We start from the raw sequence: 17951 nt of genomic DNA, 5'->3' as shown, positions 1-17951 counted from the left end.
TTTGTGGCTCAACTACCTTCTTTCAAAGGAATCTGAAATAAAATCCTGCAATAAATATTCTATAACTGTTTTTACTTAAAAAAGGGAACCTGAGCCTATATTATATAACAAAGAGGGGGGAAACTGGAAATAAATGAATCACACTAACATTGTGTTTATCAAAAACATGTATTGCCTGTAAGAGAAAGCATATAAATCACAAGTCATTCATGAACAAACAATAAAAACAACTTGACCCTGAGCACCGACAGTTTCAAACACTGTCACATTAATCAATTAGCAAAACAAGCTAAATAAATGACTATACAACATATTTTTCATAAACAAATACAAAAATGAATCTTTCTGATCTGATCATTATAATTAAAAAAAAAAAAAATCTGTTTTAGTTCTTGTCCCATGGCAGCATGATGTCTGCCTTCTGAGCAGAGATTAAAAAGATTAGTGCTTCTTTCTGTTATAATGTCAGTGTCTTATTCATGTAAGATTAAAAGTCAAAGCAAGATATTCAAAGATTAGTGCCTTAAGAGCTTTGATTGAATTAATTATTCAATTTACTATAATTAGTGATTATAAAAGAAACACATACATGTAGCTCCATAGGTCAATACTTTTTTGTATAATTTAAAAAGACATGAAATAAAAAAGTAGTGTGTAATGACTAAACATGATACATGTCAAAACTAGCTTAAAAGTTAAAAGTAGTAAGATCAGAGATCTCACAATAGTAAGAGAGTAACGCATGTAAATCAACATAATTTCATCCGATAATCTCTGAGATTAATTTCTGGTCACTTCCTACGAATTATGTAGTGTCGTTTCAGATGTCAGCAAGCTCTCTGAGACTGTTTCCCTGTGTATAACATGGCTGTCTCTGTTGTATTTCTATAGATATATCTAGTTATCTAGTTAGCTTACTGTTTTAATGGGAACTTTTATAAAATGTTACTTTACTTTAAGTCCATCTCCCCATAATATCCCTACAGCCATACAGAAAAAAAACTTGTCTCCCCTTGGACTATTTTAGACTAAAAGTCCTCCATATTCGTTTAACTCTGTATTTACATGTTCTTATTGATCTGTTCCCTTTGTCTTTCTGCTATGTTGTATTGTTGATGTCCACCATACATACTCAGGCTGAGTCCTGAGCAGCAGCCCTTTGCTGTGGGTCATCCCTTGTCTCCCCATTTATCTTCTATCTTTTGCTTTTCATGTTATTATAAAGTTTTAAAAGCCCACTTTGTTCCCTCTTAAAGTTTCTCTTTTCAGCAATACAACTTCCACTTTCTTTTGTCCTTCTTTATGCTCACTAATGCTCTATTCGGCTTGCCTTTTTTCTTTTGAGCCACTGTTGAAATCATTTTTTATCTTCACCAGTATCATCTTCTCTCTCACCAGACTCATCTGACTCTTTCATGGTTTTGCCCTCTCCTGCTTGAACTGGCTTTTCGTGTGCAGCATCAGGAGACTCTTGAAAGGTATCGTTGCTCCTGTTGTCTGGTTTTGTTGGCGTGGAGCTCTGAGGCTGATGGGAGGAGGCTGAATACAGATCTGGTTCTTCACTGTTACCTTCACTACCTGATTCTTCTTCAGCTGCAGGAACTGGTTTGTCCATTTCTTGCTGGTTATCCTCACTTGTGTGTGTTTCACTCTGTGACAGGTTTGAATCTTCGTCATGTCTTGTCGTTTCTGAATCTTTCTGTTCAGAAACAGGGGAAGACTGTTTGTCTTCACTAAGGGCACCTGATTCATGTGTTTCCCCTACACCTGATGTGTCAGTTTCTCCATTGACCTGATCTGAGTTGGTGTCTTCCTTTTGTCCGACAGTAAACTGTGAACGTGGCTTCGGAACAGGAGCTACAACATTTGCAGGAGGAGACTTTCCATCCTCATCCTTCTTCAAATCTGAAACAGACAGTAAAACAACATATGAAAAGTGCAACTGTTAAGAATATGTAAAAGGATAATACTTTCAGAGGCAGTCTTGGTTTAAAACCAGTTGCTTTTCCTGTGACTGTTCTAAATCTAGCTCAGAGATTGTAGTATCCAAACCTTGGTGTAGAAACGCAGTGGATGATTCCAGGTCAGACATTGTGTTTGTTGACACATCAGCTGGCACTGGTTCATTGTCCTTCTCAGAATCTGAGGAGTCATAATGTGGGAGTACTTCCTTTGTTTCCTCATTCAAATCTTTGTTCTTTTCTAAATCTGAAACACAGAAAACATTTAAAACAAAAAGAAACACGTTACGAGATTAAACCAGAACAGCAAACAGTCCAATAAAATTCCATATGCAATGTTAACCAGAATCAGAAGGCATAAAATTCAGCAGTTTTGACCTTTTACAGTGTCTGAGTCTCCCACATGGTTACGTGGCTGAGGAGTGGGAGGTGTCACTGTTATGTCAAGAGGAGGCCTCTTTTCATCATCCTCAGCTGTCTCCTTATTTGACTCTAAAAATGATTGAAATTTTAAATTCAATGTAATTCACAAGTCAGAAAAAAGAGACAAAAGTTAAAATATCTGAGATGATATCATATCAGCTTTTAGCAAAACAATCCATGATAGAGAAATGTGTGATGTAGATAACAAGCTGACAAACCATTTCACAAGAGAATGCATTGACTGCATCAATCGATATCACTCATATCATTGATATAAAATATAAATGATGTGGATGCTTAATGGTTCAGTCCATCATCTATATCCAGCTATAAAGCAACAAATCTCTGGTTGTGTCTGTCTGTCCTTCACATATCTTGAGAACCTTTCATCTGATCTAAAGGTTAGCTACTCCCCACTTAGCAGATTTGTTGATGGCAACCGATTTTGACATCCAGTTGTGTCAAACATAAAGAGAACCTCTGCATATTTCTGTCTCTCTGCTCTCTCTATAACATGCACACACTACAAGATTTCAAGATGTTGGCACATCAAGCTCTACGGATATGGATATCATACCAGAGGGAGCAATGTACAAACTCACGTCAGTGGGATCACATAAGTCATGGGGAAGCAGACGTAAACAAAATGGAGGTTAACATTGTGCAACAACTTGTAACATGTTGCAGTGAGAAAAAAGCAGAAGCGGTAAGTAAGTCATCAGTATTATGCTAGTTAATGTTAGTCCCAAGGGCAGAGTGTTTTCTGCTGAAAGGAAAGTGCACCACTTTCAATTTAAATTGGAATAATCCAGTATTAAAAAGTTATCTCTGTCTTGTTCTTGCATGTCCATTTCTTTTGTATTCACCTGAGTGTTGTTATTTGTGTAACTATTCTGAATCTAACTCGGAAAGTGTCATGTTCCAACCTGACTGTTCAGCAGCAGTTGAGGATATCGTGTTGGTTAATACAACAGCCGGCTCTGATGTATTTTCACTTTGTGGGACTTCTGTCTCTGCAAATTCTCTGAGCTGGTCTTCATCTGCAACACCTTTGTTGTTATTAGCAAAATGATTGAGATCCAGACGAGGCCTCTCTTTGTTCCTTTTTGAACCTGACAGAAAATATAAATAAAAGGAAAACATTCTTTTGAGAAATTACAAACATTGCTGGTCAAATAAAACAAGTTACTGTTTACAAAGGATTCAACTCCAGTTATTGGAATGTCACATTGTTTTTTCATAGTTAAAAACATTATATAAATTAAAGTGAAAATAATCAATGTGTTAAGTGATAATGAAATCATTAGGTCTTGCTGTTAGCTAACAATTATTTTTTCTTAACTAACAAGAAGGTACCTGGAAATCCTGTGGGTGGAGTCTCTCCATGAAAGCTGGACTGAAACTGTTTTATTTTGATTCGGACACTACCTGAAGTGAACAGTGACGAAAGGCAATGTCAATTTATAGCATCCTGAATACTATGTATAAGTTATAATAAATAGCTTTTGTGTTAGACTAACCTTTTTGAGGCCATTGATCCTGTAAATCTCCATCATGTTCTGTAACAAAAAGAACATATTCAAACCAAGAATGCTCAGTGCTGCAGTATATAATAGTTTCAAGAGAAACAATGTAATGTCTTTGTTGATTATCGATTTGTCTGACACAAGTTTGGTTACTGTTTTAGCAACAATAAGATGTGATAAATCTGCATATAGCTCAAAACAGGTACATGCAATCATATGTCAGAAGCACAACAATCAGCACCCTTTATCTTTTATGATGTCCAGGTCTGAATCTGTGTCTTTTACTAGGTTACTAGTATGATCATTGAGCGTTATATTCTTATTACCTTGGTTAGGTCGCTGAGTGGAGGGATTTGTGGGTGTTGTGGGAATAATACGCTGACATTCATCAGCCTTATTCTCATCTGACCCTGAAACAGATTGAAATGCAAAATATAACTCGCCAGTAAGGAAGAGGGAACATAAAGATTAAAAAAAGATGTTAAACAATATGAGCTTTGATTAAAACTGTCCGTAAATAGCCGCAGGTGATATTAATGAGCAGTTGATCAACTTTTTTTTTTACAAGAAAGTCATGGACTGCATCAACAAACCACTGTCATCTACTGACCAATTCATCAGTTTAACAGTAGATGCTTTATGGGTCAGCCAGGCAAAGCAATAGGTGTCACACAAGCTGCTGCGCTTACATGAATGAATCTCTCACATGTATCCTATTATTATTCTACTATAAAAATGATTGACATTTTAAATATAATGTAACTCACTAGTCAGAAAAAAAGAGTTGAAAGATAAAAGATCTGAGATGATATCATATAATCTTTTAGAAAACAATCCATTAAAGAGAAATGTGTGATGTAGATAACAAGCTGACAAACCATTTAACAAGAGAATGCATTGACTGCATCAATGGATATCACTCACATCATTGATAGAAAATATAAAAGAGATAAGAGCGGATGCTTGATGGTTCAGTCCATCATCTATGTCCAGCTATAAAGCAACACATCTCTCTTTGTGTTCGTCTGTCCTTCACATACCTTGAGAACCTTTCATCTGATCTACTCCCCACTTAGCAGATTTGTTGATGACAACCGATGGAAATGCAGTGTCAAATTTGGTGCAATTTAGACACTCAACACACTCATACACACTCAGCTTTTGTGTTAAACTTACTGTCTTGTGGCTTTTCATCCTGTAAATCTCCATCATGTTCTGTAACAAAAAGAACATATTCAAACCAAGAATGCTCGGTGCTGCAGTGTATAATAGTTGCAAGAGAAACAATGTTATGTCTTTGTTTATTATCTATCTGTCTGACACAAATTTTGTTACTGATTTAGCAACAGTGAGCGGATGTGACAAATCTGCATATAGCTTAAAACAGGTACATGCAATCATATGTCAGAAGCACAACAATCAGCACCCTTTATCTTTTATGATGTCCAGGTCTGAATCTGTGTCTTCTACTAGGTTACTAGTATGATCATTGAGCATTATATTCTTATTACCTTGGTTAGGTCGCTGAGTGGAGGGATTTGTGGGTGTTGTGGGAATAAGACGCTGACATTCATCAGCTGTATTCTCATCTGACCCTGAAACAGATTGAAATGCAAAATATAACTCACCAGTAAGGAAGAGGGAAAAGAAAGATAAAAAAAAAAGATGTTAAACAATATGAGCTTTGATTAAAACTGTCCGTAAATAGCCGCAGGTGATGTTAATGAGCAGCTGATCAACTTTTTTTTTACAAGAAAGTCATGGACTGCATCAACAAACCACTGTCATCTACTGACCAATTCATCAGTTTAACAGTAGATGCTTTATGGGTCAGTCAGGCAAAGCAATAGGTGTCACACAAGCTGCTGCGCTTACATGAATGAATCTGTCACATGTATCCTATTATTATTCTACTCTAAAAATGATTAAAATTTTAATTATAATGTAACTCACAAGTCAGAAAAAAAAGAGTTGAAAGATAAAAGATCTGAGATGATATCATATAATCTTTTAGAAAACAATCCATTAAAGAGAAATGTGTGATGTAGATAACAAGCTGACAAACCATTTCACAAGAGAATGCATTGACTGCATCAATCGATATCACTCACATCATTGATAGAAAATATAAAAGAGAACTAACAGTGGATGCTTGATGGTTCAGTCCATCATCTATATCAAGCTATAAAGCAACACATCTCTCTTTGTGTTCGTCTGTCCTTCACATACCTTGAGAACCTTTCATCTAATCTACTTCCTACTTGGCAAGTGTGTTGATGACAACCGATGGAAATGCACATGCGCGCAGATGGCACTAGGGACGGGGGGGATATGACCCCCCCCAGATTTATAGTGACCCCGATCCGTCCCCCCCACTCAGGGGCGTCGCATCCGTGGTGGATGTGGGTGTTTTAACACCCACATTTTTCCCGGTGAGAGGGTTCAAAACCCACACTTTTTCTGCAGTTTTTCCGCAGTTTCGTTCAAACGCCTCACTACAGTCGCTCAGTTTCTCTGGCCGCTCTGTGTCTGCGCTCGCTGCAGCTGCCTCCTCTCCCCCTCCCTCTCCTGTTGCTGCTTCAAACATGACACCGGCTTTGGGACTGACCGGCTGATGATTGGCTGTTCTGCCTTAAGTCCCGCCTCTCTTTCAGTGTTAGATTTATTGTTCAGCTCGTGCTGATGAGGCGGGATCTACCGTAAATACCAAATAATAGCCGGGTGTGTATTTGTCTCAACCACTTAACAGACCAGGCGTTTATTTGGCACAGGCGTTTAATTCCCTCCTCACAAAAATCCGGGATGAAAATGTCACAAACTTCCCCAGCTTCTCTGTGAATTCTCTGGAAACAGAGAACAACCAAAAACAATGTCTGTAACGTTCTCTGATGATTATAAACGTTGATTACTCCTGATACGTTCAGTATACAGGTCGACACCAAACCACATGATGTGTTTTATAATGTTTTTATGTGTTAACAGCTGCTAATGTATGTAACGCTGTTACTGTGATGACATATAACAGTATAATATATATCTGTCTATAATAAGCACATCCTGACATGTTACTGTGATTTTTGATAATCTAAGTACTAATAATAACAATCATGACAAAAAATTAACAAAGACTGCAGATCATGATAAGAAGCTGCAACTGGCAGTGAGCAGGTCTCGTCTCTTTTATCAGTGAAGTGACATAGTCCATGACAGAACATTATAAAATATGATAATGTTTAAATAAACATTTAATGGTAAACAAAAAGTACAGTTGCAGTAGGCTTCTATTATAAATATTATATTATAAATAAACGAATCAAGACAGACGTCACATTTACATGTCAGGGTGTGGTTATTATAGACACAGATTTAATATTCAATATTTAAGTGTCATTTATAATCCCCCCCCCGACCCAAAATTGTTGTAAAAAAAACACCACCACCACATCCATCCCCCGCACTTTTGAAAAGCTTACTACACCTCTGATTTCAACAATTAAAAATACGAACTTTATAGTAAATAAACCCACGTTTCCACTGCTCGATGCTGTGCTCATTCGTGTCGATTATGTTTTAACGTTTAGGGGACGTGCTGTAATGACATAAATAAAACATAATCCGGTGGTGGTGATGAAAACTACATTGAATGGCAGCCGCCATTTTGTTATGCCCAAACGGCGTCTGCGCATACATAGCGCTTCCAACGAGATCACGTTTTTTCTCGAGTAAGCAGGAAAAGGAGAACGCAAAAATGCCACCAAAGAAATAGATAAAACCTATTGCAGGTCAGCAGATTATTTGAATTTTAGTAATTCATTTTGGTGCTATTTATGTTGCTACAAAAATGCTGTTTGATTTGAATGTCATATGTCATGCCACTGTGACAGTTGTTTTGCAATAACCTTTTCAGATTTTGAATTTTATTTGTTTAATTTCAGATACATTTTGAACATCATGAATATATCCATTTATTATAACCATATCATACCACCATCAAAGGAGTTTAACACTCAATAACATTTAAGAAATAGAATAATATAAGAAAGAAATACATTTCTTTAACTGGGGAGTCGGGACCCATTGAATTTCCCAGGGGCCCACTCAACTCACCACCTGTGGGTCCCAGGGACTCACTACATTGAAAACCTATCAACATCACATATATATATATATATATATATATATAGATAATATATATATATATATATAATATATATATATATATATATATATATATATATATATATATATACGTATATATATGTATATACGTATATATATATATATATATATATACATATATATATATATATATATATATATATATATATATATATATAGATAGATAGATAGATAGATAGATAGATAGATAACTTATTGAGTTGAAATCATTTGCTGACTGCTTGGTCCCCCCCAGTTCAAAAATCCCATCTGCGCCCCTGGAAATGCAGTGTCAAATTTGGTGCAATTTAGACACTCAACACACTCATACACACTCAGCTTTTGTGTTAAACTTACTTTCTTGTGGCTTTTCATCCTGTAAATCTCCATCATGTTCTGTAACAAAAAGAACATGTTCAAACCAAGATTGCTCGGTGCTGCAGTGTACAATAATTGCAAGAGAAACAATGTTATGTCTTTGTTTATTATCTATCTGTCTGACACAAATTTTGTTACTGTTTTAGCAACAGTGAGAAGATGTGATAAATCTGCATATAGCTCAAAACAGGTACATGCAATCATATGTCAGAAGCACAACAATCAGCACCCTTTATCTTTTATGATGTCCAGGTCTGAATCTGTGTCTTCTACTAGGTTACTAGTATGATCATTGAGCGTTATATTCTTATTACCTTGGTTAGGTTGCTGAGTGGAGGGATTTGTGGGTGTTGTGGGAATAAGACGCTGACATTCATCAGCTGTATTCTCATCTGACCCTGAAACAGATTGAAATGCAAAATATAACTCACCAGTAAGGAAGAGGGAAAAGAAAGATAAAAAAAAAGATGTTAAACAATATGAGCTTTGATTAAACTGTCCGTAAATAGCCGCAGGTGATGTTAATGAGCAGTTGATCAACTTTATTTTTTACAAGAAAGTCATGGACTGCATCAACAAACCACTGTCATCTACTGACCAATTCATCAGTTTAACAGTAGATGCTTTATGGGTCAGCCAGGCAAAGCAATAGGTGTCACACAAGCTGCTGCGCTTACATGAATGAATCTGTCATATGTATCCTTTTATTATTCTACTCTAAAAATGATTGAGATGTTAAATATAATGTAACTCACAAGTCAGAAAAAAAAGAGTTGAAAGATAAAAGATCTGAGATGATATCATATAATCTTTTAGAAAACAATCCATCAAAGAGAAATGTGTGATGTAGATAACAAGCTGAAAAACCATTTCACAAGAGAATGCATTGACTGCATCAATCGATATCACTCATATCATTGATAGAAAATATAAAAGAGAACTAACAGTGGATGCTTGATGGTTCAGTCCATCATCTATGTCCAACTATAAAGCAACACATCTCTCTTTGTGTCCGTCTGTCCTTCACATACCTTGAGAACCTTTAATCTGGTCTACTTCCTACTTGGCAAGTGTGTTGATGACAACCGATGGAAATGCAGCGTCAAATTTGGTGCAATTTAGACACTCAACACACTCATACACACTCAGCTTTTGTGTTAAACTTACTGTCTTGTGGCTTTTCATCCTGTAAATCTCCATCATGTTCTGTAACAAAAGAACATATTCAAACCAAGAATGCTCGGTGCTGCAGTTTACAATAGTTGCAAGAGAAACAATGTTATGTCTTTGTTTATTATCTATCTGTCTGACACAAATGTTGTTACTGTTTAAGCAACAGTGAGAAGATGTGATAAATCTGCATATAGCTCAAAACCGGTACATGCAATCATATGTCAGAAGCACAACAATCAGCACCCTTTATCTTTTATGATGTCCAGGTCTGAATCTGTGTCTTCTACTAGGTTACTAGTATGATCATTGAGCGTTATATTCTTATTACCTTGGTTAGGTCGCTGAGTGGAGGGATTTGTGGGTGTTGTGGGAATAATACACTGACATTCATCAGCTGTATTCTCATCTGACCCTGAAACAGATTGAAATGCAAAATATAACTCACCAGTAAGGAAGAGGGAAAAGAAAGATAAAAAAAAAAGATGTTAAACAACATGAGCTTTGATTAAACTGTCCGTAAATAGCTGCAGGTGATGTTAATGAGCAGCTGATCAACTTTTTTTTTACAAGAAAGTCATGGACTACATCAAAAAACCACTGTCATCTACTGACCAATTCATCAGTTAAACAATAGATGCTTTATGGGTCAGCCAGGCAAAGCAATAGGTGTCACACAAGCTGCTGCGCTTACATGAATGAATCTGTCACATGTATCCTATTATTACTCTACTTCATTTGAACTTCATATTCCTATTACCTTGGTTAAGTCGCTGAGTAGAGGGCATTGTGGGCATTCTGTCAATATGACCGCTACGTTCTGCTAAATATAATGAAACTCACCAGAAAGGAAGAGAGACAAGAAAGATAATAAAAAAAAGATCATTAAACAATTTTAACTTTGATTAACTGCTGAAAGTTAAGTTTAACAGTAGATGCTTTATGGGTCAGCCATGCAAGACAATAGGTTTCACACAAGCTGCCACGCTTACATAAATTAATCTGTCAAATGTATCCTATTATTTACTATCTCTATGTGTTTTTCTTTTTGTGAAAATCCACTACATACACTAAACATTTTCAAAACAAGCCTTATCATTATTCATTCACTTTGTTAACAGATTATTTGACACTTTAAAAGATCTTTACTGTCCACTATCTGTCTGTAACTGTTAACTGACACCATAATTGTTTTGTATGTTTGTATTTATATTTTAATCGGGTTTGCTTTCTTTTTGTTCGCTTGATGTCTCCCTCAAGTGATTCTCCAAGTCTTTAACAGGAAGGTTTGAATGAATGGACAGTTAAATCTGAGAATGAGTTAAGTGCAGCTTCATACCTTTTGTTGCACCAGGTTTTTCTGGATCATGTCTGTTTCCTTTAGCAAAACATGCTAAAACAGAGTGCGAGAGGAAAAGAAGGAGGAAACAGTATGTTTAAGTTTCATGCATTGTGAAGATTAGAGTCAATAAAAACAGCTGCTTATGTTCAATAATACTACGCATACAGTTACAGTAACACTGGGATAGAAGAATGTTTGATCTTTAAATTACCTGAATCTTGCAGCATACAGAATTTATTACATTTGGTCAACTTTTATACAAAGCGTTGAGAACACATGTACATTAGTGAATATACTGTTTATATCAGCTAGTATTCGTTAGTTGCTGAAAAATAAATCATCTTGGAATCAATTTCTCTGGTTAAGATGTACCAACTGTACCTTTATTGGGGTTTTTGCAGAAGAATATACCCAGGCCCATGAGTAAGAGTGAGAGTGAGAATACTGCGATGGTGACTAGAACGGCAGTCAGTACTGAACTGTTCTCTGCGTAGAAACACAAATATCAAAATATGGCAGCTTCTGTTTCATCTATTACTAAAACAACAATCAGTATTATAACACTTGAAATTTCAGTCTAGTTTTAACTTGGGAACTCTGTAGTCTCTGTTGACACTATAATAATAATAATGGATTGGAATGGCGCTTTTCTAGGTACTCAAAGTGCCTCACAGGGTTCCAGGTTCCATTCATTCACACACAGTCATACTGGTGGTGGTAAACTATGAAGTAGCCACAGCTGCCCTGGGGCAGACTGACAGAGGCGTGGCTGCCATTCAGCACCAACGGCCCTCAAACATACAGCAGTCATACACAGTCACACAAGGGAAGGTGGGTTAAGTGTCTTGCCCAAGGACACAACGACCATGGCACAGTTGGCTGGGAAGGGATTGAACCGCCGACCCCCGAACATAGGCCGACCCGCTCTACCACCTGACAAGGATACATTCATTTGAAGACACTTTCAAAATCTGTTATTGAAAAGAGATCTATTAATACATATAATATTACAATACTATTATCATCACTATCATTGTTTATGTTCACCATTTGTGAATTTCATCAAAGTGCATTTTTCTTAGTGAAACCAATCACTAATGTTGGGTATATTACAAAGATATGCTATGTAATTAAGTGTCTGACAGTACATTTGCTTGAAATGACAATGACAATAAATATACAGAACAGCTAATGTCTGAGTGAAATCTTACCAGGGTAGCAATCCTTTGCTGTGAATGTAGCTGTTTCTTCACTTAAAGGGTTGCTCACCCTGCAACTGTATACTTCATCATCATATTCATCACCAAGAGATATTGTTAACTTTGTGCCAGGCTGCACGTTTCCATTTGATTGCCACTCAAACCTCATTAAGGATTGAGGTTGTCTGGGCTCTGCAGAGCACAGCAGCATTCCAGATTTGTTAAAGCCGCCACCATCGTTCATCTCACAGGATATGGTGGGCTTGGCAACACGGTCTATATGAAGACACAGATGATCAAACAAATTAATACATATCTAAATAAATGATTCTATTATGTCACCTTTATCAAATATATCATTAAAAGATGAGTAAGCAGGGGGATAAATATGGAGCTGGAATTATATGGAGTTAAATATATATATATGATTCATACATGGAAAAAGTACAAAATAGAGTTTTTCGACTTCTAAATGAGGGCATACCAAAAAAGCTTGAGATCCACTGGTACAGGGTATAAGAAAACAATGACAGAATTAGTGTCACCAAACTGAAAATATTATACAAAAATTAATTGCTTTCAAGACACCCAAAGTGCCTGAAAGGGTTTCAGATTCCATTCATTTACACAGTCATACTGGTGGTGGTAAACTACAATAGTAGCCACAGCTGCCCTGGGGCAGATTGACAAAAGCATGGCCGCCATTCAGCAAACATCCACCACCTCAAACATACAGCAGTCATACACATTCACACAAGGCGTGAAGTGTCTTGCCCAAGGACACAATGACCATGACACAATTGGCCGGGTGGGCATCGAACTGCCGACCCTCCGAACATAGGCCGACCCACTCTACCACCTGAGCCACAGTCGCTGTGTTTTCTGTGTGGACAGGTATGTCCAGAAAAGTTGGCAAAGAATATTGATAACAAAAGAAATGTACAAGTCCTATGAAAAAGACAGATAAGAATAAGAAAGTTGCAGTTATTAGTCACAGTAACATTTACTTAAGCACTGACAGTAAATGTATCTTTGGCTGTTTGAACAAACAAGCAAACAATTTTGGCCTACTCAAAATCAAAGTGTCTCACTGATATCGAAAGCCATCATAAAAAGTGACTCACCATAAAATACATTTTATAGGTAATGTATTAAGAGATAACAGGGGTTGATGTCTTGATCTCCTCACCACACTGAGTGTGTTAGAGTAGCACTGGTTGAATATTTCTCCTACAGTGATTGGAGGCCAATATGTGACTATGATAAATACATGAATTTAGGTACCAGTACAGTACGTAACTATGAAGAGTGGCTCGGGAACATTTCAGGGAAGACGAAGTTCCTGGCTAGAAAATGAAAGTGAAAACAACAGCAAGCAGCGTGAAGAAGTCAAAAGGTAACTGCTACTTGGGTTACAGCATACAATGACATATTTATTCTTTAAACTAAACCAGCAATGTTCTTGACTGACAATGTTAATTAGAAATGTAAATCCAAAAACTTTAAGGAGTTGATTCAAAAGCAAAAAAGCCTCAACAAACCCTCAACCATGATGAAATGAACAACAACAAAAACAAACAGTGCTCTAGAAATATTCCCCTACTACACTGCCACACCCCTCAGGTTTCAGTGCCCTAGTGAATGACAAACCTTTCTAATCAACAGATAAGACTTCATTAGTGAAACCAAACCTGAAAGAAACCCCTTGGGAACTGGGACACTTGAACGGGTCAATACTAGTAGTAAAATGCCTTGATTCAGTATCAGCGTTAAACATCAGACCACATTTTCTCTGCTATATTAGTATTTATTCGATGACTAAATAGTTTATATAAAACTCATAACACGACATAAAGTAGTTTGTGGCGTATTTGGTCCCTACCAGACTTCTCATACCCATTTTGATATGTAAGTAGCATAAGTAGAATTTCCTGTTTGTAATGTACAATAAAGTTCTGTGCTTGTTTGTTTTGCCTTCAAGCCACATGGATGAAAGCAAAGCACTGTCCATGTGACGAAAAATATCGCTGCCAAGTGTTTGATTTGGAACATAATGGAATAAAGGATATGAAACAATATGCGTTTTTCTATCATCACACGATATACATCATCATATTGCACAACCATTGCCACCAATATGCTTCATGTTGTGTGTTTCTGCTGCAATGTGGTGTTTGACTTGTGCAAAAAAAACTGCATAACTGCTTGGTGGGAAAGCTCTTTTGTTGTTTTATCAGAACATATATGTAAAACGTTCCTTCATTAATTTATCTCCAATCTCTCCAGGATTACACAACCGCACGATAATGGTCCAACAAGTAAACTAACCAAGCAGCGGTTGAATGCACTGTGGCTCCCATTGCAGGTATGAGACGCTGACAATAAAGAGTCAACATTTTCTGTTGTGTCAAAAGAGTCATTAACATCCAAACAAAATGAAACAACCTAATATTTCTTATTGCGGTGGCAGTGTGTTATGGCCTATTAACAATATATCCTTTTTCTTTATTGCAGGTGGTCTATTTTCTGTTTTATTGTGTGTTGGGTTTTTGTTGGTGCTGCACAATTATTCAACATGTTTAAACAACACAAAGCGATTAAAATGATCACAATAAGATTTCTTTTAACCATACCATGCAGCCCTCAATTTAACAAAGTGCATTTACTAATGTTGATTGATTAACTGTGCATAAACACTTAAAATGTAATAATCAAAAACTCACCTACGACCTCCAATTTATGAAGTGATGTAGACCATTTATTGTTCATGTAGACTTCTAATTCATACTCTCCGCTGTCTTCAATTCTGAGGTCAGCAATTTCGAGTTCTGCAGTGTGCCAGTCAAGAGAGATCCTGTTTTCATACTGTCCGTATGTCTCTTGCTCCTGGCCGTTAAACTCCACCACCTTGTTGCCATTTCGCTTCCACAGAATACTATCAGGGGTTCCAGGGATGTCTGACTTCAAGCTGATCTTCTGACCCCTGAGTTCAAATCTTGGCGAATGTCCAGCAACTAGACACATAGAACAGAGAGGTACAGAGGTAAGCAGCATAATGAGCGAACAAGTTCAATATATCACAAACATCATACAGTGTATAATGCCAACTCAAGTCTCCAACACAAATAAATCTGCAACAAATACTATTCACAATAAAACCTGCAATGTGCAGAGAGGTGCTGATTCAAATCCACTAATTCTGAGACTGTAGTTCGTTGTACTTGTTATCAGTTAAGATTATTGTTTTTTATATTTCATACCTTTAATGTATGTTAATGACGTTGGGCAAAATATCAGAAAGGCTTTTTATTAGAATTGTGAAAGATCATTCATGACCTTGGAAAAGTAGCAGCCTGTAAATAAAATCTCAATTTATCTAGTTGCTTTTTGTGTAGCATTTGAATGTACGGTATTAGACTCCAGATGGAGTTTTTAGGTGTCATGGAGATAGAAAAATTAGCTGGTCATACCTGACCTATAGACTGAATGAAAACAGGTGTTGTGTTAAAATCTGCTTCCCCTTCCTTGTCCTGGTAACAGTTATAGCATATTGTGTGCCCCCCTCTCTCTGCATATTTACTGTGGAGTGTCTTACAAAAGCAAAAAGGCTAAAAAAAAATAAAAATAGAATGATTAACAAATAGCTTTTCCAGTAGCTTGCATTGTAGCTAAGCTTAGGTTATGGTAGATGTCACAGGGATGACTGGTGGAAAGCTGTAAAGGATTAGTCAATTAACTGTGATTCTTCAAGAAAAATTACCAAAAAATTTCCTTTTTGCAATAATTGACAATTTCTTTCTTTCTTTTTCTTTTGCATTGTGTGATAATAAACTGAATATCTAAACACTAAACAATTAGAATTCAAACATTAGATTAATCAGTGATGTAAATAACCATTAATACAGCCTTTGACTTGACTTAGGTTATGGCTAGGTTTAAAGTCCAATTGATACTCTACTTTTAATACTGATATTAAAGAGGTTCAAAATTCCAATAACAATACATCGGTCAATATACACATACTGTTTGCAATGATCCTTCAAATTTGGTTATTGGTTATCAAACACTTGCAACATAGACCTGTAATGAAGAAAGGATATTTTACAGATTAAGAATAAACTTACTGCACAGACACATTAACCTCACTGGGAATTTAATCATCTTTAAATGATCCCAAACATCTTTCCCTGCAGTATAATCTCTAAAAATAAAGTTTTCATATCGGACAACACAGAAGTGATAGGCTTATATCGGAAGATAATATCGGGCAAACCCTATATCAGTCAGACTCTAGTTACCTTGACATTAAACATTGCATGAGAAAAATGGTCGGGTGATGAGGCTGAGTACAGTAAACATTGGAAACAGACAACATTAGCTGTCAGAACCAGTCACAGCATGGATTCAGAAGAGGTCCGACTCATTGACCAGGAGTCAGTCGGCACCAGAGAGAGATGAACAAAACATTCAAATATGATTCCGGGTACAGACGGATTGCAATCTGCTCCCAGGTATGTTGACTTCATCTACTGAATCTAGGTGCTGTATCGTAGGCAACAAAACTTGTTTCACTTTCTTGGAGACCTGTCACCTCTCATCTAAGAGGCTTCTTCAGTTCTAACCAACTGGAGGGGAGTTGACAGGCTTTAAAACTCTGTTTGTATGTGTCCTTAAAGAATCCTTAAGAGGTTTAACATCATCAAGAAACTGAAACAAGTCCAGTTGTTCAGTCCAACATGACAAAAAAAAAAGACACAACAGCCTCAAACAAGCAGCCTGAGAGAGCCCTCTGATATTGCGTCAACAGAATGATAACAGCTAGGAATCACAGGGTGGGATAAATGCAGGGCGGTTAGATTTGATGACTGTACAGGTGTAATTACACGCGTTAAATCAGTGTCATTAAGAAACGTGTTACAACCAATCAAATGTATTTCTTATGATTATGTGAATGTCTTAGTGTTGCCTTAATAATCAATAGCTGTTCTCCATATAATGACATACTGACTAAAAATTCAAACATCAAGTGTTAATTGTGTTTTTAACCACAGGAGTTTAGAAACATGACGTCAGTTCGAAGTCGTGCAACATTGGCTACACACCGCAGGGACATTTTAACAGCTCTTACTCAACTTCAGATAAATCATTAACAGGCCTGTCAGCTCTTCACTGTACTTTACACTTCATGTCACACAAAAGTTCCAAACGACAAGAGGAAAAAAGAACTATAACCCGCAAATAAACTCACCTAGGCTGAAGGAGGGAATGAAACAGGCCAGAAAATACCAACGAGCCATTGTAGAAGTGCAGGGACGAAGTCTCGGGAATTCTGCCTCCGACTACATTTACTTTCACTTCGACGTCGCGTCAGGTGTTGTGGGGAAAAACTATTTATCTCAGAGATTATTTAAAATTCCTCGAACAAGCTGGAACAGGCTTGAGACCAACGACGTGATAGTAGCTGCCAAAGCCGACGGGTGTGTAATGTGAGGAGGGAGGTGGACCAACTACAAACGAAAGTATTCAGTCCGAGGAAAAAAAAAAAAAAGTACGCAGGTGGGACACCTGAGTGTTTCCGGTCTCATTAAGTTCCCTTGCCCTTCAAAATAAATTAAAAACCTGGTCATTATACACCAACATCAAAGAAGGTAGCCTGCGAGCTTTACTAAAAAGACTTATAATAATATAATAATCTATAATCTTTGGAAAATTGAAAATTATATGAAAAGCATATTTGTCTCCTAATTATAGTGAAGTAAAAGTAAATAAAGCCGTGATTGAATGTAGTACATCT

The 17951-nt window shown here is 36.7% G+C and overlaps 1 protein-coding gene across 5 annotated transcripts; it reads right to left on the bottom strand.

The window, feature by feature from the left end:
* Nucleotides 1-149: 149 nt before the first annotated feature.
* LOC115588339 (neurobeachin) lies at nucleotides 150-17654 on the bottom strand. Of its 5 annotated transcripts, none has more exons than XM_030428878.1 (19): nucleotides 17406-17654; nucleotides 14881-15171; nucleotides 12170-12433; nucleotides 11340-11444; nucleotides 10956-11009; nucleotides 10377-10454; nucleotides 9948-10031; nucleotides 9614-9652; nucleotides 8761-8844; nucleotides 8426-8464; nucleotides 5422-5505; nucleotides 5087-5125; nucleotides 4237-4320; nucleotides 3905-3943; nucleotides 3741-3812; nucleotides 3311-3496; nucleotides 2340-2453; nucleotides 2053-2208; nucleotides 150-1905 (listed from the first exon to the last, which is right to left on the bottom strand). In XM_030428878.1, exons 1-19 carry the CDS (start codon nucleotides 17452-17454, stop codon nucleotides 1358-1360), a joined length of 2409 nt encoding a protein of 802 aa, XP_030284738.1. In that variant the 5' UTR covers nucleotides 17455-17654; the 3' UTR covers nucleotides 150-1357. The 5 variants fall into 5 exon arrangements, with proteins under 5 accessions (XP_030284738.1, XP_030284739.1, XP_030284740.1 ...); XM_030428879.1 differs by having other exon boundaries at nucleotides 10377-10439; XM_030428880.1 differs by having other exon boundaries at nucleotides 10377-10436.
* Between the last annotated feature and the right edge of the window lie 297 nt (nucleotides 17655-17951).

Source organism: Sparus aurata, chromosome 9 (assembly GCF_900880675.1).
Source record: "Sparus aurata chromosome 9, fSpaAur1.1, whole genome shotgun sequence".
NCBI lineage: Eukaryota > Metazoa > Chordata > Actinopteri > Spariformes > Sparidae > Sparus > Sparus aurata.
The sequence above is the reverse complement of the archived record's forward strand: the minus strand, read 5'-3'. Positions and strand labels throughout refer to the sequence as shown.

Coding starts and splice junctions, on each gene's coding strand:
- LOC115588339 (XM_030428878.1), bottom strand. CDS start 17,454: ATGGCTCGTTGGTATTTTCTGGCCTGTTTCATTCCCTCCTTCAGCCTA. Junction 3,813..3,904: donor GGATCAATGGCCTCAAAAAG/GTTAGTCTAACA, acceptor TGTTCACTTCAG/GTAGTGTCCGAATCAAAATA. Junction 3,497..3,740: donor TCCACCCACAGGATTTCCAG/GTACCTTCTTGT, acceptor ATTTTCTGTCAG/GTTCAAAAAGGAACAAAGAG.